We start from the raw sequence: 18517 nt of genomic DNA, 5'->3' as shown, positions 1-18517 counted from the left end.
TGCCCTTCTATTATCGATCTATCAATTTCTTTGGTTTTGAAGTGTGTTGATACGTGACATGAGGTGATGGGTCCACTGAGATTCAGGAATAACTGATGCCCAAGATGGAATAGCAGAAGGTGGAAGAGAGAATTGTGCCATGGCGGCTTGAATTCTTGCTGTGTCAACTACAATATCTGCTCTGGGCGGTAAGTCTAATTCAGAATCTGCTTCAAAAGGTGATATACTCTGAAATAAAAGGAATAAAACAACCGATTTTAGAGAACGAAATAAAATTAAACGTACTTATACTAAAAGGTACTGTACATACAAAAAGCTGTTGTCCTACATATAAGTTTTGAGGGCCAAGTAATTCAACAGAGAGACTTACAGAAAAATAATACTTTAACTTGGAGCTTACAATTGGTCTAATGGTGCTGGCCGTTTTCAAAGAGAGAATTGTTATAGAAATAACTAAGGGCTTACAGACAAGGATTCATCTGAGCACTCTTAACATGAATGAAAAATATAGCATAGGGTATGAAAATTTCAAAAATTTATCAACAAAATATTGATATTTCTTTATTTACTTTTTTTTTATCAGCATTGATCCAAACAGAATGTACTCATTGCTGCACAGTTAAAAGTGTATCTAATCTTCAATGCTGGTCAAAAATGTCAATCCTACACCATTTTTAACAGAACAGTTTTACAAAACTGAAATTTGTTCTTGCATCTGGGATGAAAAATCTTCAAACTTGTCCAGTGTGACAAGTTTTCTTAAATTTTAAAGTTTCCTGACTTTTCTCGATTTTCCGAGGTTGAACATTCTTATCATGAGCCACATCCAGCACAGAGTTTTGAGCTCTGCCGATAGAGCATATGGATGGGTGTCATCCAACTGATGAGTGCCATTTCAACATTGTGACAGGATAAGAAATTTCAAAATTTGATGGCCAATTTCTTGACTTTTCATAAGAGGGTAGAATTTCGTGACCTTACCAGGTTTCCCTGACTTTGAAGAATCTTGAAAAAGTTACCATGCTTATATAAATTTTTGGATGACATTTAATGCCATAATACGATGAAGCTTGATTGATCAGGTGGTCCTGATGGGATCTTCAATGGAAAAAAGGAAAATAAAAATAGGCTAATTTTGTGGTGAGGACTTACAGGAACTGTTGGTATCGTGTTAGAAGTATCACTTGGATCAAAATTTAATGAATGAGAGACGTTACTCATAGATTCTCTTCCATCGAGATTTTCATCCTGAAACAGAGAGAGCTATGATACATTGTTGGTGGAAATACATTAATCTGGGTTGTAGCTTGTTGTCAGCTGCATTGTCGAAGTAAATTGTTTAGGACCGTTGGGCAACGGAATTACCCGATTCCAAACGCTCGGCCTTGTTCGACTCCGTTTGGATTTCCCGATGTCCTGGCCTTTTTACCAAACGGAAGTCAACAAGTCAGGAGGTAGTTGAGAGCATTGAGCTAACCTCTAAATGTAATTGTGCACTCAAAACACAACAGTTTTTAGTCAACAAAGACAACCGACAACGCGTTTCCCAACGGGTAAGTCAATGGTCCGTTAGCGTTGAGCACCCAACGCAAACGGAAAGTTTACTTCGACGACGCACCTAATATTTCTCCTTAAACATTATTACTGGATCAAAAGAAATCAAGTGTATTGTATACCATTTTTAAGGAAAATCTATTACATGGAATTATTCAAGTTCTATTGAGAGGTTAATCTGCAGACTTAACGTCTTCCTTTGTTACACAATAAGTTCAAGGTCACCTAGAACAGACAGAAGTTCAGATAGCTTAATGTACAATAGATACATGACATTTTTTGATTAACCTACATCACTTCCTACTGCTGCATCATCTAGAGGTAGTAATTCATAGCCATCAGAAACAATTTGTTCACCATCACTTTCATCAGTTTCGTAGACAACAATATTGCTTGCTTGAGCTGTGGAATCTACATCATTGCACTCTTGAGGAGGCTCAGGAGACCAGCAGTGCACCATGTCCTGTATAACATGGAAAACATCTTGTTTAAACTTTGAGTCTGAAAATTAAATTTTAAGAAGTCGAAAACATCCTCTGCAAAATGTCTCGAGATTCATGTGACAAATTTATTGATGAAATATTCTGGAAATACTCCTAGTGCTGCCTCAAAACACAGTTCAAAAATTCTAATTTGAAAATTGACTTTCGTAATCGCACCGTCAGGTAAAATGTGCGAGTTAAAAGAACCACTTTAACAGCCTTCATTTGATCTGAGCTCTGAACAGCTGAAAGTCATTCTCATCTCCAGGCTTTCATTATGAATATATTTTGGCTTGTGCAGCCTTCTTAGAAACTATCAACATAATTCCTCAATTTAAATAAGATGGACATAATTAGCGCCAATTACCTGGAGTCCACAGCAAATAAGTTTAGAGGTGTCGTCTGATAAGTTGGCCATTGTTTTACTTTCCGTTTGCAAGCACCGATGATGAATTTATGCCTCTGCACAAAGCGGCGTTCCCTACTCCCCACCTTAAAACCATCCGTCTCGTGATCATATCATAAGAAAACTACTTATCAGTTATTATCCGTGACTTTTATGTGAATGTGTGTTTTGTAAGGCGAAAAATTAAAATGTTAGAAGGTTAGAAGGTATTATAAAACCTATTGAAGCTTGTATTCTTGCTTCTGCGAGATTCAGATGTTTTCATGTGGACAGTAGTGTTGCAAAAACGCTGCAAACCGAAAGTAAACAATGGTCAACTTATCTGACGTCACCTCTATGCACTTCTAGACTGCGACAGAGGATCGTCCGACTTGACTTTTACATGTAAAGTAAATGAGGGAACCAAGACGGCAGATCTTCTGTCTCAGTCACAAAGTATATGAACTTGTTTGGCTTTGACTCTTAGGTTGACATACTTCTAGAGTGAGCCGGTGGATCAACCGTCTGAGTAGATTCCCGCTTTTAGCTTCAGCACAATGATGACATGCAGATTTTCTGACTTGCTCCTAAAGTTGGCAACTTATGTCTGCTCAAGTTCGCTCTACAATTGTTTCTACCAAAACTAAACTACTTACAGTAACAGTTAAATCTGAAACAGTTTAAGGTTAGGTGGAAATCAATTTTTATTTTTTGTGACCAGTGGGTATAATTGGAATTCATTACCTGCCCGAGGATGAAAACAGAAGGATTTGGAGAGGTACAAACTGTTTCAAGGAACGTTTAAAAATTCAATGCACGACACGAGGTTCGACACACGACTTGTGTAAACTGTCAGACTCAGAAGACACTCTGCCACTGACCTTGAAGAATGTAATGTAAACAATAATGACGTAATAATGTTTTTTTAAAGACGGAGAGGGAGGGGGAGTGGAGTAAATTAACCTAAAAAAAACTTATAAACATAAACAAAGTGAATCGTCTACTTCAAGAAACATGAAGAAATCATGATGTATGTGGCCCAAAATTCACATGGAATGAAAAATTGGGTAAGAAATTTGATCAAAATTTTGTCATTTTTTCTATCTTGTCAAATAGAACGAATTCAGTCTTAGAATTACGCTTAGTACCTTTGGGAACCTCACAGTAGAAAGAACATCACAAGGCCCTAAATGCTGCATTCCTACAATTAATTTGGAGATCCAAAGGCCTTGTTTCACAAGCAGTTTTCTAGAGATTTGTCGCAGTGTCAAATCAGATGAGAGAAACTCAGGTGATTTTCTGTTAAAATCGTCTGGACGAGATGGGGAGATAGTCGATTATTTGTGCCACTTCGCAGATGCTACTTTACGTAGCAATAAATTGTAAGGACAAGGTCCATGATGTCCACGAAAAAATCAGATACATTTGTTAACATCCTCTCTGTCCTTCGCTGAATCTTAAGCTACATCACAATTACAAAATCCTTCATCTGATACCATCATGTCATGCAGCACAGTTATTAGTACACTAATTCAATCAGTGAGTTTGATTTAGGGCTTTTTTATTTGAACCGCTGCGGATGACGATGAACCATGTTACTTTTATATCCCGATCCCTCACTGCAGTCCAGCTAATTCCAGTGATCCAGCGCCCAACCAGGATAAATATGTCAAATTATCAATTTTGCTTGTTTAACTTGCAACTAGTTTGACATGGCACTCACTCTTTTCATACTCTCATGAAGTGACTAAAGTTTTCCCAATGCTTATCCTTTGATTGTTCATTTCGGCAGGAAAACCTTCTTACATCCTCATCATTATATACTCAAGTATTCAGCTGAACGTACAAGCATTCTACAAATATGGCTAACGTAGTGTACCTACTTGTGTTGGCCGCAAGTGCTTGTATCATACTTTACTTGCTGGCCACCTCTGCACCTGCATTGGATGCGTCGATTGTCGCCAAAAGTTTAGACATTGATTATGATGAGGCTCAGAAATTTGTCGATAGTGTGCCAAAAGGGGTAAGTATTAACTGATACTGACAATCAAGCTTCCTCGCTGTTTTTATAGAATGAATTTACTGACACAATGCACATAGTTTGAATGATATCGAACAAAGGGATTTCCAATCAACTACCTAATAGGATACTTTCTGGGTACCTGTTCAATATCAATGTCTTTTCCTTAGCCTCTTCCGAAATGCTCTTGCAAACCCAAATTTGTTGACATTGTTGTCAGGAATGATTTTTCTAATATTCAATCCATTCTTAACATAACAGCAAGTCTATCTCCTGAAGCATGTCTCTCAGTCTCAATATTTCAGAATTTTCATGCTTAATTTATTTTTAGAGGGTAATAAAATCAACATAACAACTTGAACATTTCACAGGATGACTATTCTAAAGAAGCATTACCTAGATAAAATTCCAATCCACTTAGTCAATTATTTTCCCTCTTGAGAATGAAAGGTACTCAGAAATTTTGAAATGTTCAATTTTAATGCCTGCTTTGCAGTTTAGCAGTCTGTCCTTTTTTGCAATGAAGAGCTGAAAATTTTGTGAAATGAAATAATTTCTTTGTGATTTAAATAATCCAGTGGCCATTTTGCACTTGATTTAGGGTGTTCGAAACCATGGGCCATCGTCTCATATAAAAATCATTAGCTTCAGACTAATGAGCAATGCTCTTTTTTATTGTATTTCAACTCCTAAGTAATAAAAGCAGTTTTGAGCATTTAAAAGCCCAGAAATGCTTCTCTTGCCGAAATCCACTCCTGAGATTCTTATTTTCAAGGCACGAAAAGCAAAGGAAACAATGTACATACTATTAGGTTTCCTATGCTTATGAATGTTTTTACGGATGGGCTAAAAGTTGTAGGCCTTAATTGCAAAATGTAGTCCAATTAGTCTTGGCCTTTTCTGGCGTACAGTCATGTAGGTAATAACGTGACTCTACGGTTTCAAATTTCTCTTTATTTATGGATTGTACTTTTTTCCCCTGCAGATTCGCTTTGTTTTCCCTGGTAGTTTGGAGGATCTTCAAAGAATGGCCAAAGTGATGGACATCTATAACCATACACATGCCTCATATGTCATGCTTGTTTTCAGCTTTACGTACTTATTCAAACAGACATTCATGATTCCCGGCTCTGTTTTTTTGGTGAGCTTTTCCTCTTTATGAGCTGCATTTCAACTAATTCAGACTTTACAGTCTCATCTGTACTAGCTGAGATAAAGAAAATTCAGTTTTATTCATAGCTATCTGAAGAGAAGTTGAATCAATAAATCCCAAAAACCTCAGGTGTCTCTTACTCATCAGTATTTCATACTCATCAGATAGTAAAAGAATGACTCCGAAAATTAGTAACCAACGAGATTTGTGTTTCATTCATAACCAAAATGAAAAACTGTTATACATCCCCTCTAATTAAAGCCTAAAGTAAATCAAAGAGGTATGTAAAATGATTTAAAATAGTAAGATATCGGTAGTTTCAAGCAAAACTTGTCTTGAAGTCAAGTCAAATTCTGAACAAAAATTGACCCAATGAACTCAATCTCTCACTACACAACATCAATGTAAACTTTCTCTTGGGCTTAAAGAAAACTTGATGTAGTTTTTAAGTCTGAAGGCCTTATTTTTCAAAATCACAAAAATGTTACCTTTTTAGTTCCTCTACTATCACTAAAGGTTTCAATTGAGAAATTTTGAAATTTCACTCTGGTAGTGACACTTATTTTTTGCTACATGTAGGTATCATTCTTTGCAACAAGATGTGCTTTTAAAATTGATTTCAGAATTTGTTAGCTGGTGCACTATTTGGTATATGGATAGGATTTCCTCTCTGTTGTTTGCTGACAACGGTAGGAGCCTCATGCTGTTATCTCATCTCTGCTCATTTTGGCCGGGAACTCATTGGGCAACTCTTCTCCGGAAAAATTCAATATTTTCAAACATTGGTAAAAAAGTCATTTTTTCTTATGAAAGTGAATCTATAGCAGTGAGTGAAGGAACATCCTAATATCAAGCAAATTTTGCAAAAATACTACTTGCACTCTGAAGTTGTGGCGAAAAGCGGATCCACCAGGCTGAGAAGTGCTGTCATTTCCCAAAAAATCTCTTTTCAAAACGTGGGTCACAGCTGAAAATTTCAGTATTTTGCAATAGAATACTTAATGCTTTTGTTCAGCTCAGCGTTATAAAAAATAGATTTATTTGGGAGAGACAGCTGAAAGCTCAAGTGAGAGAGTTAGCAAGCTGTGAAAAATCAGGAAGTGGAATAAAATGGGAGGGCTGTGAAAAAAAAAATACTGTTCCAATGGCATGTCAATTTCTTGTTTTGCACACAACTGCAGCGATTCCCAAATAAGGAACAAAAGAAAATGGAAGGGTCATCACTCAGAAAATTTTATCAGAAGAAAGTGCTTTCAAAATTAGAGATAGACACGTTGAAAAATAGAAAGGCCAGGAACTTCCTGCATTCCTGAATCAAACATTTGAGCACAAAATTACCAGATTGTAACAAAAGTTGTATTTTTTGGAATCCTTATTTTCTGATACATATAAAGTTATCAATACAAATGCATTAATGTTAAACTATCCAGTTTTATCCTTTTTATCTTCACTAAGTTATAATATCTTTGGTCTTCACAGGTTCAACAAAATGAGCAAAATTTAACTTTCTTCCTTCTCCTGCTGCGAATGTTTCCGATGACTCCTAATTGGCTGATCAATATTGCATCCCCTTTAGTTGGAATTCCCTTGCAACAATTTGTATTTACAGCATGCATAGGTTTGTATTTATGATATATTAATGAACTAAAACTGATAAATTTCATGATAATAGCTCAGAAATCTTGAAGCAGCTTTGAAAAATCGTGAGTGTTATGCAGAGTATCTCTCTCAAAAAAAAATAAAAAAATAGATGCCAGCAATCGTTGGGTAAATTTATTTTCAGGGTAAGAAATTTTTATTTTGAGGGTAATTTTCGCTGGGTTTTTTCCATTTCCTGAGGCTCTCGCCTAGAGGAGATCTGAGGAAATTTTAAACTCTTGGAGTTGATTTTAGAACATGCGCTGGAGCAAAGTGTTTTTCTCATAAAATTGTGAAGAGAAAATTGGTTTTGTAGTGCTATAGCCCATGCCTTATTTTCAATTTATTACCAAGAGATTCTTAAAAAGGATAAGACAAAAATTAAAGGAATCAAGCATTGCTTTTTTGTTACTAGTGTATTTTCCTGTCATTGCGTTCTCCAAGATTAAAGTCAGTTTCCACTAAAAGAGGACTGATCAAGGAATTTCAAATATGATAGCCATTCACGAATTATGTGTTTTGTATTTGTATGTGTGTTTATTTGTTTCCAATCGTTTGATGTTTTCCAGGATTTTTAATGTACTCACATCATAAATTCTCTAGCATTATTCAAAGCATAGAAGCCTTTAGCACAAGGACTTTCTGCTTGCCGATTTTAAGAAAAGGAAAGAGCATTAATTACTTCATCAGAAGGTTTTTGCTTGGATATGTAGCAAACTCCCCCCTATAATATCCCAAACCGGAAGGTGCCTTACATTTGTTTTTTCTCTCTAGCAAGGCAGGACAGCTTTTCTTGAACATCGATCCAGTTGTGTGACAACATTCTCACCCGAAAACTTGAATGAGATGGCTAAAAAATTCACGTACCAACCCTGTTTTCCTTCGAAATTAGCTAACAGAAAATTTCAGTTTTAAAGCCCATAGTCCTTCCAATTTAAATACCTGGTATAAACATCTTAAACGTCGAAACTATTCTATCAAACCGTGCCTTTATTACTATGGGCTATTCAGTTTATTCATCTATCTATTTTAATTATTTATTGATCTAACTATTTTAATTATTTGTTAATATGTCTACTTTAATTATTTTGCTGAATAATTTTCTCTCCCCTTTTCCTTCTAGGTTTAATGCCATACATCTTCATGTGTGTTTACACTGGTGGGCTTTTAGTCACTCTCGATTCTTTAGACAGCTTTTTCAAATTTTCCACTGTAATCCAGTTTGCTGTGATTTTAGTCGCAGCAATCATACCTAAATACTTCATCAATCGAGGATCCAGATCTCGCACAGTTGAAGCATCTATCAGTGATGCAGCTGATAGGAAAAGGCAGTGAACACTTGCCATTTCCAACAAAAAACGAAGCAGCTTTACAAAGGAACTCATCGTACAAGAATATACAGACAGCCGCACAAAAATTTTTCCGCTCATCATTGGAATGCAAAATAGGATTACATATAAGAATTTATGTCAATCTAAGAGAATTTTCGGAAATACTTCTTGCACAGCTGATAGAGTTGTGAGTCTTTTCCTCAAATTTATTTCTTTCAGTTGTAACAGTTGTGATGTGAGATTTTCATTCTTGTTTTTTTTAAAAAAAGCAGAACACCCAGAAAAGAAACTTCAGAGCAGCCTTCATTTCCTGCTTGAAATTTTCACGTCTTGGAACAATGGGTGACTAGACAAGGTCTGAACTAGAGGAAATGTCAGTTTGATTTCTCTTCAAAATCTTACATAGAATACGATTCTCACAACTAAAAGTTTAGAAATCAACTCCTGAATGAGATATTGAAAAGCATGTCCAACACACATCAAATGTGTAGTGTCATGGCACCCATGCACGTTTTGAATACTAGCACCTACTGTACGGAGTTTTCTGTAAGCTTAGTTAAGATCTAACTAATTTGACAACTTAAAACTGAGGAAAAACCATTGGAATACTGAAGCAAAATGAGTTTCAATTGATCACAATCACATTAGTTCCTTTTTTAATCCGATCAGCACCCAGCAAATTTTATTCTGTAAATTAGGTTTTATAAGCTGAGGCAGGGTGTATTTTTTAAATATCTAAAGTGTTTACAAGCCTTTCATCAGGTATTTTTTTCTATTTTATTATAGTAAGGTCGCAAAATTCAATTTAAGTGGGAGCTATTTTATCAGATGATTTTTTAAAGTTTCGAAATTCTAACTTTTTGTGTGTACATTTAAATCTAGGTTTACATGTATTGTAAATATTAAGACTAATGAAATGTTTTTACATCATGAAATGTATCCATCCATTAAACTGGGAATAATGGATTTGAAATGTGATAATGAAATGTTTTAATTTGCATAGGTACAAATTCATGAAAAAGTTCTTCCCAGTAATGAAAATATCCTAATTATTTATTATGATAAAGAAAATGTGATTTGCCGTCAAGATTGCACCAAAATCAGAGTTTTTAAAGAAGTTCACTAAGTTTACTTGGCAGTTAGCGATAATATCTAATAAGAATCTTCCAGATACTGTTTTGAATCATCTTCATAAATCATTTTGGACTCACAAATTACGATCAGAAATAACAGCTCCCTGTCCTACATATTAGGCTTTTCATGGTACAGTTGTTTTTAACCTAGCTCTTAATGTATTCTTTAGCTGCAAGGCCGCAAGGATGCAAAAAGGGTCCAATGTTGTGGTTTGCAGCGAATAAGGGACAAATTTTGGCCACAGAGCATTTCTCAAAGGAGATATTTTTCGTTTCCTCCCCAAATGGGGCACTTTTTACATGTCACTGTAACATTGGGTAATTCGCTGCAAAAGCGAATAATTTTCCGAGACAAAAACAATTTCCCTATAAATGATGCAAAAATCTCTGATTGCAATAAACAGTCAGCTTCTTTGAGATTTTGGCAGCTAGCCGGTAAAATAGCATTGCAATGTCTCAAAACTTTCAAGATCGTTTATTTCTTTGAAAGATGAAGGGCTTGTCTGTTTCATCGGAGAATCCAAAAATATTTTCCATGTGTGAATGAGAACTTCCAGAGCTTCTTTTCATTTAATTGTATTTTTGTAATTATGTCACCGAAATTTTAGGACCTTGGATTTAGGATGCTAATACACAAAGAGTATGGGGCTTCACGAGTTGAAAAAACTGATTCCATTGCAATAATATGTTGTTTCTCTTTTGTTTGAACAGTCTTTTTTTGTTTGTGCTTACTTTATGGTTTCATTATGTTGTTGATTTTTGTTATTTCTTGTTTTTAATTCCTTAAATTATGGTTTTTTTTATAATTTAATACATAAATAAATTCATTTGTTCTATCAAATTTTATGAGAAATTAAATGTTTAAAAAATTAAACAGGTTCGCCAGTCACAGGGTTGCCACCAGTCTGGGAAAATGACCTAAGTGTCAGGAAAAAATTTTCAATTTACCTGTATTAGCTTTCTAGAGTGAATTTAATGTTCAGAACAACAAAAATTTTGCCTGGAAATTAATTCAAATTACTTTTATCGACTGTATAAGTCGGCAATCACATACCTCAGTCTGCAACGTTGCAGACTTCCTGTCAACCTTTATTTTTTAAACGGAAAACTACTTCACGGCACCCTTTAAAGCTGCCGTGATTTTTCTTCTCTGTGCTAAGAAAATTCTGCAAAAACTTCAAGGAATGATGTCAGTTTGTTCTCCTTTAAAAAAATAACATAGAAGCAGAGATTTTTAGACACCGCAAAGGAGATATGTGATTGGAGATTTATGCCGTGGATATGTCTTTTTGGCCAAAAGGCATATCTTCAGTTATCAGAAAATTTTACTCAAAAGAGTCGGAAAAATGTCAGGGAATTTCATTTTCTAAATTTTGTGGCAACCCTGCACTTTGTGAATACCAGGAAAACAGGGATTACCTGAAAATGTCAAGGAAAATGACGAAAAGGTTGGGCAAAAACTTTAAAAAAACCTTTATTTACTTTTCAGATATATTTGACGGTTTGAGCAACACATTTTGCCTGAAAAGTATTTCAAATTATATCTTTTTGATCATGACATATTTTCAGTTGTCATGCCACTGCAATAAAATATGAAAAGATCTCTTTCAATAAAAATGCATTTAATTACAAATTTTAAACAGCTCATTCTTTTTTTCTTTCTAATTTTTGAGGATAAAAATACTTGTAATACATAACGTTTCAAAAATCAATTAAAATAAAAACAACGGAAACAAAAAATCCACCTCTCATTCCAATTACAGGCAAAAAAAAAAGAAAGAAAGAAAAAAAAAAGAAAATTATGTGATTGGCATGTTAAACTTAACAATCTTTAAAAACGCTTAATCAAAGTCAGTCATAGTACGTACTTACAGAGAATTTTGGCTGTCAATCTTACAGACTATTATGGTATTCAGGAGAAACTGGAATACTGAAAAAAACAGAATGACCAGATTATGATATCATGATCATTATAATTTTAGGTACCACCAGTCTCGTTTTTCAAAAACCTTGGACACATTTCGGGGCATGGAAAAGGAATTGATGGTAGAGAGTAGGACTCCATTTCTGCGTAAGATTCTAATAGGCTGAAAACTGCCACTGAATTGCAAGGAGCTCTATGCATAGATTGCACCAAAGATAAAGTGTACTGATCTGACTTCTTCTTTTGATCTTCATTGCAGTGTTGCCTTCTTTACTCTTTATAAAATTTATCTTTCCTTTAGGACAAAATAAAACATTTTCATGGCTTTTAAAAATCAGGCTTACCTACAAAAATGACTTCCTACATACATATTAGGATGGGATAAGAACACTGCTTGGAAGTATTTAAATTAAAGCTTACCCCAAAACCCAACTACACCCTTTTTGTCAACAGTGATGAAATGCAGCTCAACCAAAATGGACTTCCTAGAAATTGAAAACTGACTGCTGATGAGGAATTAATCTTGTTGGATCAAAACAGGATGAATGGGTGCAAAGAAGTATTAGTGGAGTGAATCCAAAGGAATGTCTACCTTTGTAATAAAACTTGATCAGAGCGATTTCATTTGTTTCATTAATTCGTCTAAGCTGACTTCAGTGTCCTCAATAGTGGGTCCTTGCGTCGGACATGTTTCAGGAACTGTGTAGGCAGCACGCACTCCTTCGACGAGTTCCAAATTATTTTTAGTCTCCGGTTCAGCATCTTGAGATGTTTCGTCAACAAGACAGATCCCTGAAAAATAGATAGCAGGTTTTTCTTTGAAAAGCATTGAATAAAATTTGGCACATGAAAAGAGTGCAAGATCCTCTGCCTTGCTGAGAGATAGGTTATGTATAGGTATTTTTGGATGATCAGAAGTTATTTGGATGCAATGATGCAAACTAAAAGTGAGAGGTCTGGAAGAGGCATAGATTAAAACTGGCAACATAGGTATCTTAGATAAGGACTCGTGCACAATTAGGAGAGGGAAGGTCCGTTGCTTGAATTCAGGTCAACTTTTCAAATGTATCGCAACAAAAAGGATGGAAATGAGTACCTAGACGATAGAAAACAATGATAAAAAATAATCATCATTGAAATAAAGAATTGTATAAAGGGATTTCACTCAGTCCTAAAGATAGCAAGATTGAACTTTTAATTAATGGCTGCTTCTCTGATAATTCTTTCTTCTTTGGCCAAGTTTTATGAAAGTATTTGAATGAAAGTTTAGTGATTACAACCAAAGAATGGACCTGTTGCAAACTTTTGCCAGAGCAAAAATAAGAGTTGTTTTGAATAGAAAATGTCTCAAAAATTGAGATGAGCGCATTGGTAAAGTCTGAAATGCACTCCTGACTTCACAATCTACGTAAGAAATTTTCGTTGTTTTGAGCTTCCTGCTTCAAAAACAATACGTCAGCACAGGTGAATATTTCGTTACAGGAGTCGTTTCATTCAACCCCTATGCACTAGGATACTTCCCTTTATTCAACATGGCCGATGCCAATTTGCCAAAACAAATATGCCGGGACGAGATTCTAGCCACTTATTAACAAACAGCTTGTCTATTTTCACATATTCCTTGCATTGATGAAGGGTCTGCCTTGATTGACCATTTGCTCCCCTAAATTTGCATGCGGAAGCGTCGGCTATGTTAAGTATTGCGAAACACCCCAGTCCGCAAGGGTTGAAGCGAACGACTCCTCTAATACAATGTTTTCTTGTGCCGTGGTATCATTTTTGGAGTGGAAAGCTCAAAAAAATGCAAATGTTTTACGCAGATTGTGAAGTTAGGAGTACATTACAGATTTTTCCAATGCGCTCATTGTGAGTTATGAGCCACTTTCTGTGAGAGACAACTCTCTATTTTGTTTGAGCATACTGCTCTCTACATTTCTGCATTCTGCTAGCTTTTGGCTTTGTTCTGTTTGGCTCATTTATCATAGATTTTCGTAGTTTTGTTCTTCGTGCTTAATCGATTTTCTTGCTGCTCTATGCTAAAAAAGTGCAAGTATGTTTGCAATTTTGATACTTAAGATTTACTGGTGTCATAATTTTTACCCCATTCATTATCTTCATGGACTTCCTTTATAGTTTCAGCGGGTACATCAGCAACAACAGGTTTCGGTTTTTCATTGAATTCCTTTTGCCTGGCTCGGCAATAACTATCCTCACACGTTGGATTTGGACGTAGTTTCATTTTTGGGAAAAAGTCACTGAGGGCACTGTAACCTAGGTACCATGATACTTCACCAAAGTTGAGTAATTTCCTAGGACAAAGATAAAAAAAATAAAATCAAAAAGATTAAGACATGACAAAGTAGACTGATTAATTCTGATCTTCTAGTGAAATCATGTATGTACTTCAAGGTTCACAACTTAACATAAATGTAAGTACATAATATCTGCAGCCTGATTGTTGAAATTTTTTGTTTGTCGGGACGACAAAGATGACATAGGTTACAAGGCGGAGCGTGATTGGTCGGCTATGTCTTATCGCTGCTTTGTCGTGCCTTTGTCAGGTGGAATGGATGACATACTGTTGGAGACTTAAGAGGTCCCGTTAGCTTGTCGAGAGGTCCCGTTAGCTTGTCGAGGGGTCAACCCGACATAGACACGACAAAGCAGCGATAAGACATAGCCGACCAATCACGCTTTGCCTTTTAACCTATTTCATCTATGTTGTCCCCACAAACAAACATTTTCAACAATCAGGCTGCAGGGTCACAACAAAAAAATCAGGGTCCATAATAGTGGCAAATAAAAACAGCTAACCATCTTCTATAAAAGAAATTTGATACTTACTTCAGAGTATTTTGAACGAGGAATCCTGCTACTACTCCCATAGTTGTAGGTAAACTGGCTGCACAAACGCCATCTTTTTTCAGTGTTTTCTCATCAATATTTGAGGCTACAACTAGAGGCGGTGCACACTGTAAAAAAAAGAATGACATGGAATTAGATTTTTTTAAATCTTCTAAAAACATTAACAATTACATCCGATACTTAAAAAAATAAATTGAAATTGACAGTCAAAGAAAATTTGCTATACTTACATTTTCTGTTAGAGTTGATGTGCAGTCATAGGCCTAAAACAGCAATCTTAAAATGCTCCTTCAATAAGGCTGTTAATTGGTTTAAGTAACTAAAAAAATTAGAAATCAGTTCAATGGACTGAGGGATGCTGGTTCTGTTTCAGTTTGAATTCAGGACCTTTGGTAATTTCGGATCAGTTTGATTCTGAATTTTCAACGGTTAATCCTCCCCGTTCAACTCAGATTAAAATCAAAGAGAGGAAATTTTGAACCAAAATTAAATTTTAAAAATAGAAAATATACTTTCTTGTATGCAATATACATTTAGGTATGGGGACTACATATTCTCTCTTTCTATTGGACTAGTGTGCCGTGTGTAGTGTGCAGTGTGTAGTGGACTGAGTTTTCTAGTGTGCCTTTTCAATAATAATAATACAAATTTATAATTTATTGATCAAAATTTTGTACTATGTCCAATAGAAAGAGGCATATCTACTGCCCAAAAGTTTCATGTGTTTCCCAATTTTGTTTGCAGTATTTTGTTTCTTACTCGGTCCATCGGTCAGTTAGTGTTTTTCCAGAACAAAAGGCCATCAAGAAGAAGAAAAAACTTACTGCAAAACATGCTGACTCTCCTGGGATGATGAGCTGTATGTGTCCTGAAACTGCATTCTCCGAGACGCCAGATTCAAACCAAGTTTGTCCTAATGTATTGCATGCCACGTTTATGGCCATTCGAGCTTCAAAATTATCTACACAACTTAATACTAAATCCACAGCTCCACCATTTAACCCACCTTCACTGCAAAATTCAGAAAAAATGAATAATACTCATCTTGGAATGAAGAAAAAAGGATTTATCTCCGGCATCTTACAGAGATCAAATTGCAAAATTATTGATGGATCTATGGGTATCTTAATGGTTTACAGAGGTTGATAATATCCGAGATCATGTGATCTTAGGATCGCCGTTTTTGTGGAAAGCCCTCAAATTTCTTTTCATTTTCTTCTGGGTGATGCCAAAAAAAAGGTCATCAAAAGGAAAGGTATGAATGGTGCTACGGTTCGCAGATGATGTAGAAAGCACAGAAGATTATTGACCCCTGAGGGTGTCTGGCACTATAATAAACATTAGCGCAAAATTTTGCATTATTTCATAAAATGGGTACATGGTATCTAAGATTTTGCTAGATGAAATTGATTAAAAACATATTGGTCAGTAAACTTTAACAAAATACTTTTTTGATAAATGTTTAAATCCAAAGAAATGAAAAATTGAGAGCTCCTATTTGTAATAAAAAAATGTACAACTTTGATAATTTGCATATCATGACCACTTGCCTGGGCATGGCAAAGTGCCCGATTTACATACATACCTAATTCGATCCATAAAATGCTGGAAATTATCTATCGTCGTAATATTGTAATTGTGGGTTTCCATCACAACATCAGGATTTATGAATGATAATGTTCTTGCAGCTGCCTCGACTTTTGAGAGTCCAGCTTGATGTGGTTGGAAGAAAAGACGATTCATATTAGCAAGTTCAACTTTATCATAGTCAAAGAGAATTAACTGTAAAATAGAAATAAATACAAAGTTGAGAGGAAAGTTTATTTTATGGTTAGAAGCATTTACAATGAAACCTCCAAATTGTAAACACCCTCAGCATTAGGAATATTAGAGCTCATGCCAAATAACTTAACGCACTTCTAGACAATGACAGAAAATCGTCTGATGTCACTTTAACATATCAGGTAAATGGAAGAATTAAGATGGCGGATCTTCTGCTGCAGTCTAAAAAGGCTTAGACTTATTTGGTTTGGACTCAATTTATTATTAACTATTCACTATCTCATTCAAAAACTGATCAGCCATTGTAGGCAGGGTTTCTGTGAGATAATCAAACTTAGGATGCCCTGCACAGAGTTGAACCAGAGACCCTCTGATTTTAGAGCCACCAATCCAACCACTACGCCACGGGAGGCTGACAACTTGTAAAAATTGAAAGTTGCTTCCACAGTTTTACTTAACTTTGGTATATCCTGAGCTAGAAGTGTATACCATTCTAAGAAAGAAATTGATTATTATTTTGAACCTCAAATGAGCAGTTAGACGACTGCACTTGGTTTATATCTCTTGTTGGCTTTACAAGTAGAAGTCACTTATCCAAAAGTTTAGCTGCACAGTCAGATCCTTAGATGTCAGATTTAAAGTCGACATGCGACTGGAGATTAAATTGGATATTTTTCATTTAACTTTACACCATTGTTCACGAAATTTTTGAACGAGACCAGGGGGCTACATACCTGACTGCTTCGCAATCCAACCCCCCCTCCCCCCAAGCACTACATCCATTATGTGTTTCTCTTATGATTTTATATTATAGAGTATGATATGAATGCTACAAGAGCCATGATGAATTGTAGCCGCTTGAAAAGGTAAACTGAGCTTTTGAGTTTTTGTTGAAATCCAGATAAATACTTACTTTACCTATACCACAACGAGTAAGCATTTCAGCGGTAACACTTCCTACTCCTCCAACTCCTACCACAGCAACAGTGTATTCACGAATTTTCTCATAATTATTCACTATGCCCATCCTTTTCAGCGCCATGAGTCGACTGAAAAAATAAACAGAGAGTGCTTTAATAATGACAGGGAAGTGTAGAAAAACACTGCTAGCAGTAACTGCCATAATAATCGATTAGAATATCATCATCAAATAATTGAAATTTTATGGCAGGTTTACTAGTGAGAGAAAATTCTTAGAAAGTTACAATGGTATTTAAGTATTACATTTTTTACGGTTCATTTTATAAATTCAATAATATATTTTTTAAATTTAAGGCGCAAAAATCATTGACAAAATTTGAAGTTAATTCTGAACAAGTTGCGTGCAAATTGAAATTACTTTTATTAAGTGCAGATAAGTTTGAGCTGTCCTCACTAACTTAAAGACCCTTGTCAAACTTTCAGTCTAGCTGGCATTTGCACCAAGAATAGACAAGTCACCTGTGGTTCACTGGCAACTGCACAGCCTATCCAGTTTCTGCAATAATGCTTCATACAGTTGGATGACAAGTTTAACAATAGTGATATTAATTGGAAGCTATTCATCCGTAAGTATGTTAAATGACATACTTTGATATGAGACAATTCTCCAACGGCTGCAGAACTCATTTGAGGAACAAGGTATAACACAGTTAAAACTGACTTGATAAACGTATGGTTCAATAAATGAGAGTGACCACCGCAAAAAGTTCTACCACTTGGCCTCTTCAGTCCATCTTAAGTCTTGGAATTCTGTCTCCATATGTTGGTATTTACGAATATGAATCGAATACGATGTGAAATGATTTTGAAAGAACACAAAGTCTCTGCGACTGTAATATTGTCTTTCAGTATGTACACAGCCAATTATTATTATGTTTAAAAAGTTCTGAAATATATATTAAGAAAGGAAATGTCTCGTATTAAATGCAAACTTACCTGTAAGGATTTGAATCGACAACTTCCGCTGACATTTCTGCAATTTTCTCTCTTTTACTCCCTGTAAAATCATTCTTGTCTTTCAGAATTGCTTCTAGTTCAGCAACTCTTTTCTGAAGTTCTTCCACGGTACTCATATTTGCTACTTACACTATGAAAATTTATTCAGAAACAGAAAGAATCGCAGGAATACTCTCACGTGTGTATCAGTGTTTACAATTTTTATCGGACACGTCAAAGAGCTGGTCAACGAACTTCACCAACCCGCAGATTTTTCAAACTTTCCAAACTTTCTCAACAGGTGTTGAATGTTGCCCTGCATGACCATTTGTA

General features: G+C 35.4%; 3 protein-coding genes across 4 annotated transcripts; 1 reads left to right on the top strand and 2 right to left on the bottom strand.

Annotated features, from left to right (window-relative positions):
- Positions 1-4: 4 nt before the first annotated feature.
- On the bottom strand, positions 5-3310 carry LOC109044047 (uncharacterized). The gene is made up of 4 exons (XM_019061527.2): positions 3166-3310; positions 1847-2017; positions 1153-1248; positions 5-228 (listed from the first exon to the last, which is right to left on the bottom strand). The coding sequence occupies exons 2-4, from the start codon at positions 2012-2014 to the stop codon at positions 22-24; spliced, it is 471 nt and encodes a 156-aa protein (XP_018917072.2). The 5' UTR covers positions 2015-2017; positions 3166-3310; the 3' UTR covers positions 5-21.
- A 50-nt stretch (positions 3311-3360) lies between these two features.
- Positions 3361-10537, top strand: LOC109044059 (transmembrane protein 41A). Its single transcript, XM_019061557.2, has 6 exons — positions 3361-3488; positions 4214-4444; positions 5427-5582; positions 6218-6379; positions 7074-7212; positions 8356-10537. Exons 2-6 carry the CDS (start codon positions 4283-4285, stop codon positions 8565-8567), a joined length of 831 nt encoding a protein of 276 aa, XP_018917102.2. The 5' UTR covers positions 3361-3488; positions 4214-4282; the 3' UTR covers positions 8568-10537.
- A 608-nt stretch (positions 10538-11145) lies between these two features.
- Positions 11146-18433, bottom strand: Uba5 (Ubiquitin-like activating enzyme 5). 2 transcript variants are annotated; one of them, XM_019061335.2, is made up of 8 exons: positions 18185-18433; positions 17181-17316; positions 16071-16267; positions 15310-15496; positions 14465-14592; positions 13721-13929; positions 12213-12412; positions 11146-11626 (listed from the first exon to the last, which is right to left on the bottom strand). In XM_019061335.2, the coding sequence occupies exons 1-7, from the start codon at positions 18319-18321 to the stop codon at positions 12231-12233; spliced, it is 1176 nt and encodes a 391-aa protein (XP_018916880.2). In that variant the 5' UTR covers positions 18322-18433; the 3' UTR covers positions 11146-11626; positions 12213-12230. The 2 variants fall into 2 exon arrangements, with proteins under 2 accessions (XP_018916880.2, XP_018916879.2); XM_019061334.2 differs by having other exon boundaries at positions 11146-12412.
- Positions 18434-18517: the final 84 nt, after the last annotated feature.

The sequence above is a fragment of the Bemisia tabaci genome, chromosome 1 (genome assembly GCF_918797505.1).
Source record: "Bemisia tabaci chromosome 1, PGI_BMITA_v3".
In the NCBI taxonomy this organism is placed as follows: domain Eukaryota; kingdom Metazoa; phylum Arthropoda; class Insecta; order Hemiptera; family Aleyrodidae; genus Bemisia; species Bemisia tabaci.
Note: the sequence above shows the minus strand (reverse complement) of the source record. Positions and strands in the feature narration are given on the sequence as shown.

Coding starts and splice junctions, on each gene's coding strand:
- LOC109044047 (XM_019061527.2), bottom strand. CDS start 2,014: ATGGTGCACTGCTGGTCTCCTGAGCCTCCTCAAGAGTGCAATGATGTA. Junction 1,249..1,846: donor ATGCAGCAGTAGGAAGTGAT/GTAGGTTAATCA, acceptor TCTCTGTTTCAG/GATGAAAATCTCGATGGAAG. Junction 229..1,152: donor ACACGATACCAACAGTTCCT/GTAAGTCCTCAC, acceptor CTTTTATTTCAG/AGTATATCACCTTTTGAAGC.
- Uba5 (XM_019061334.2), bottom strand. CDS start 18,321: ATGAGTACCGTGGAAGAACTTCAGAAAAGAGTTGCTGAACTAGAAGCA. Junction 17,317..18,184: donor GTCGATTCAAATCCTTACAG/GTAAGTTTGCAT, acceptor TTATTTTTTCAG/TCGACTCATGGCGCTGAAAA. Junction 12,413..13,720: donor CCATGAAGATAATGAATGGG/GTAAAAATTATG, acceptor TCTATTTTTCAG/GGATCTGTCTTGTTGACGAA.
- LOC109044059 (XM_019061557.2), top strand. CDS start 4,283: ATGGCTAACGTAGTGTACCTACTTGTGTTGGCCGCAAGTGCTTGTATC. Junction 4,445..5,426: donor TCGATAGTGTGCCAAAAGGG/GTAAGTATTAAC, acceptor TTTCCCCTGCAG/ATTCGCTTTGTTTTCCCTGG. Junction 6,380..7,073: donor TTCAATATTTTCAAACATTG/GTAAAAAAGTCA, acceptor TGGTCTTCACAG/GTTCAACAAAATGAGCAAAA.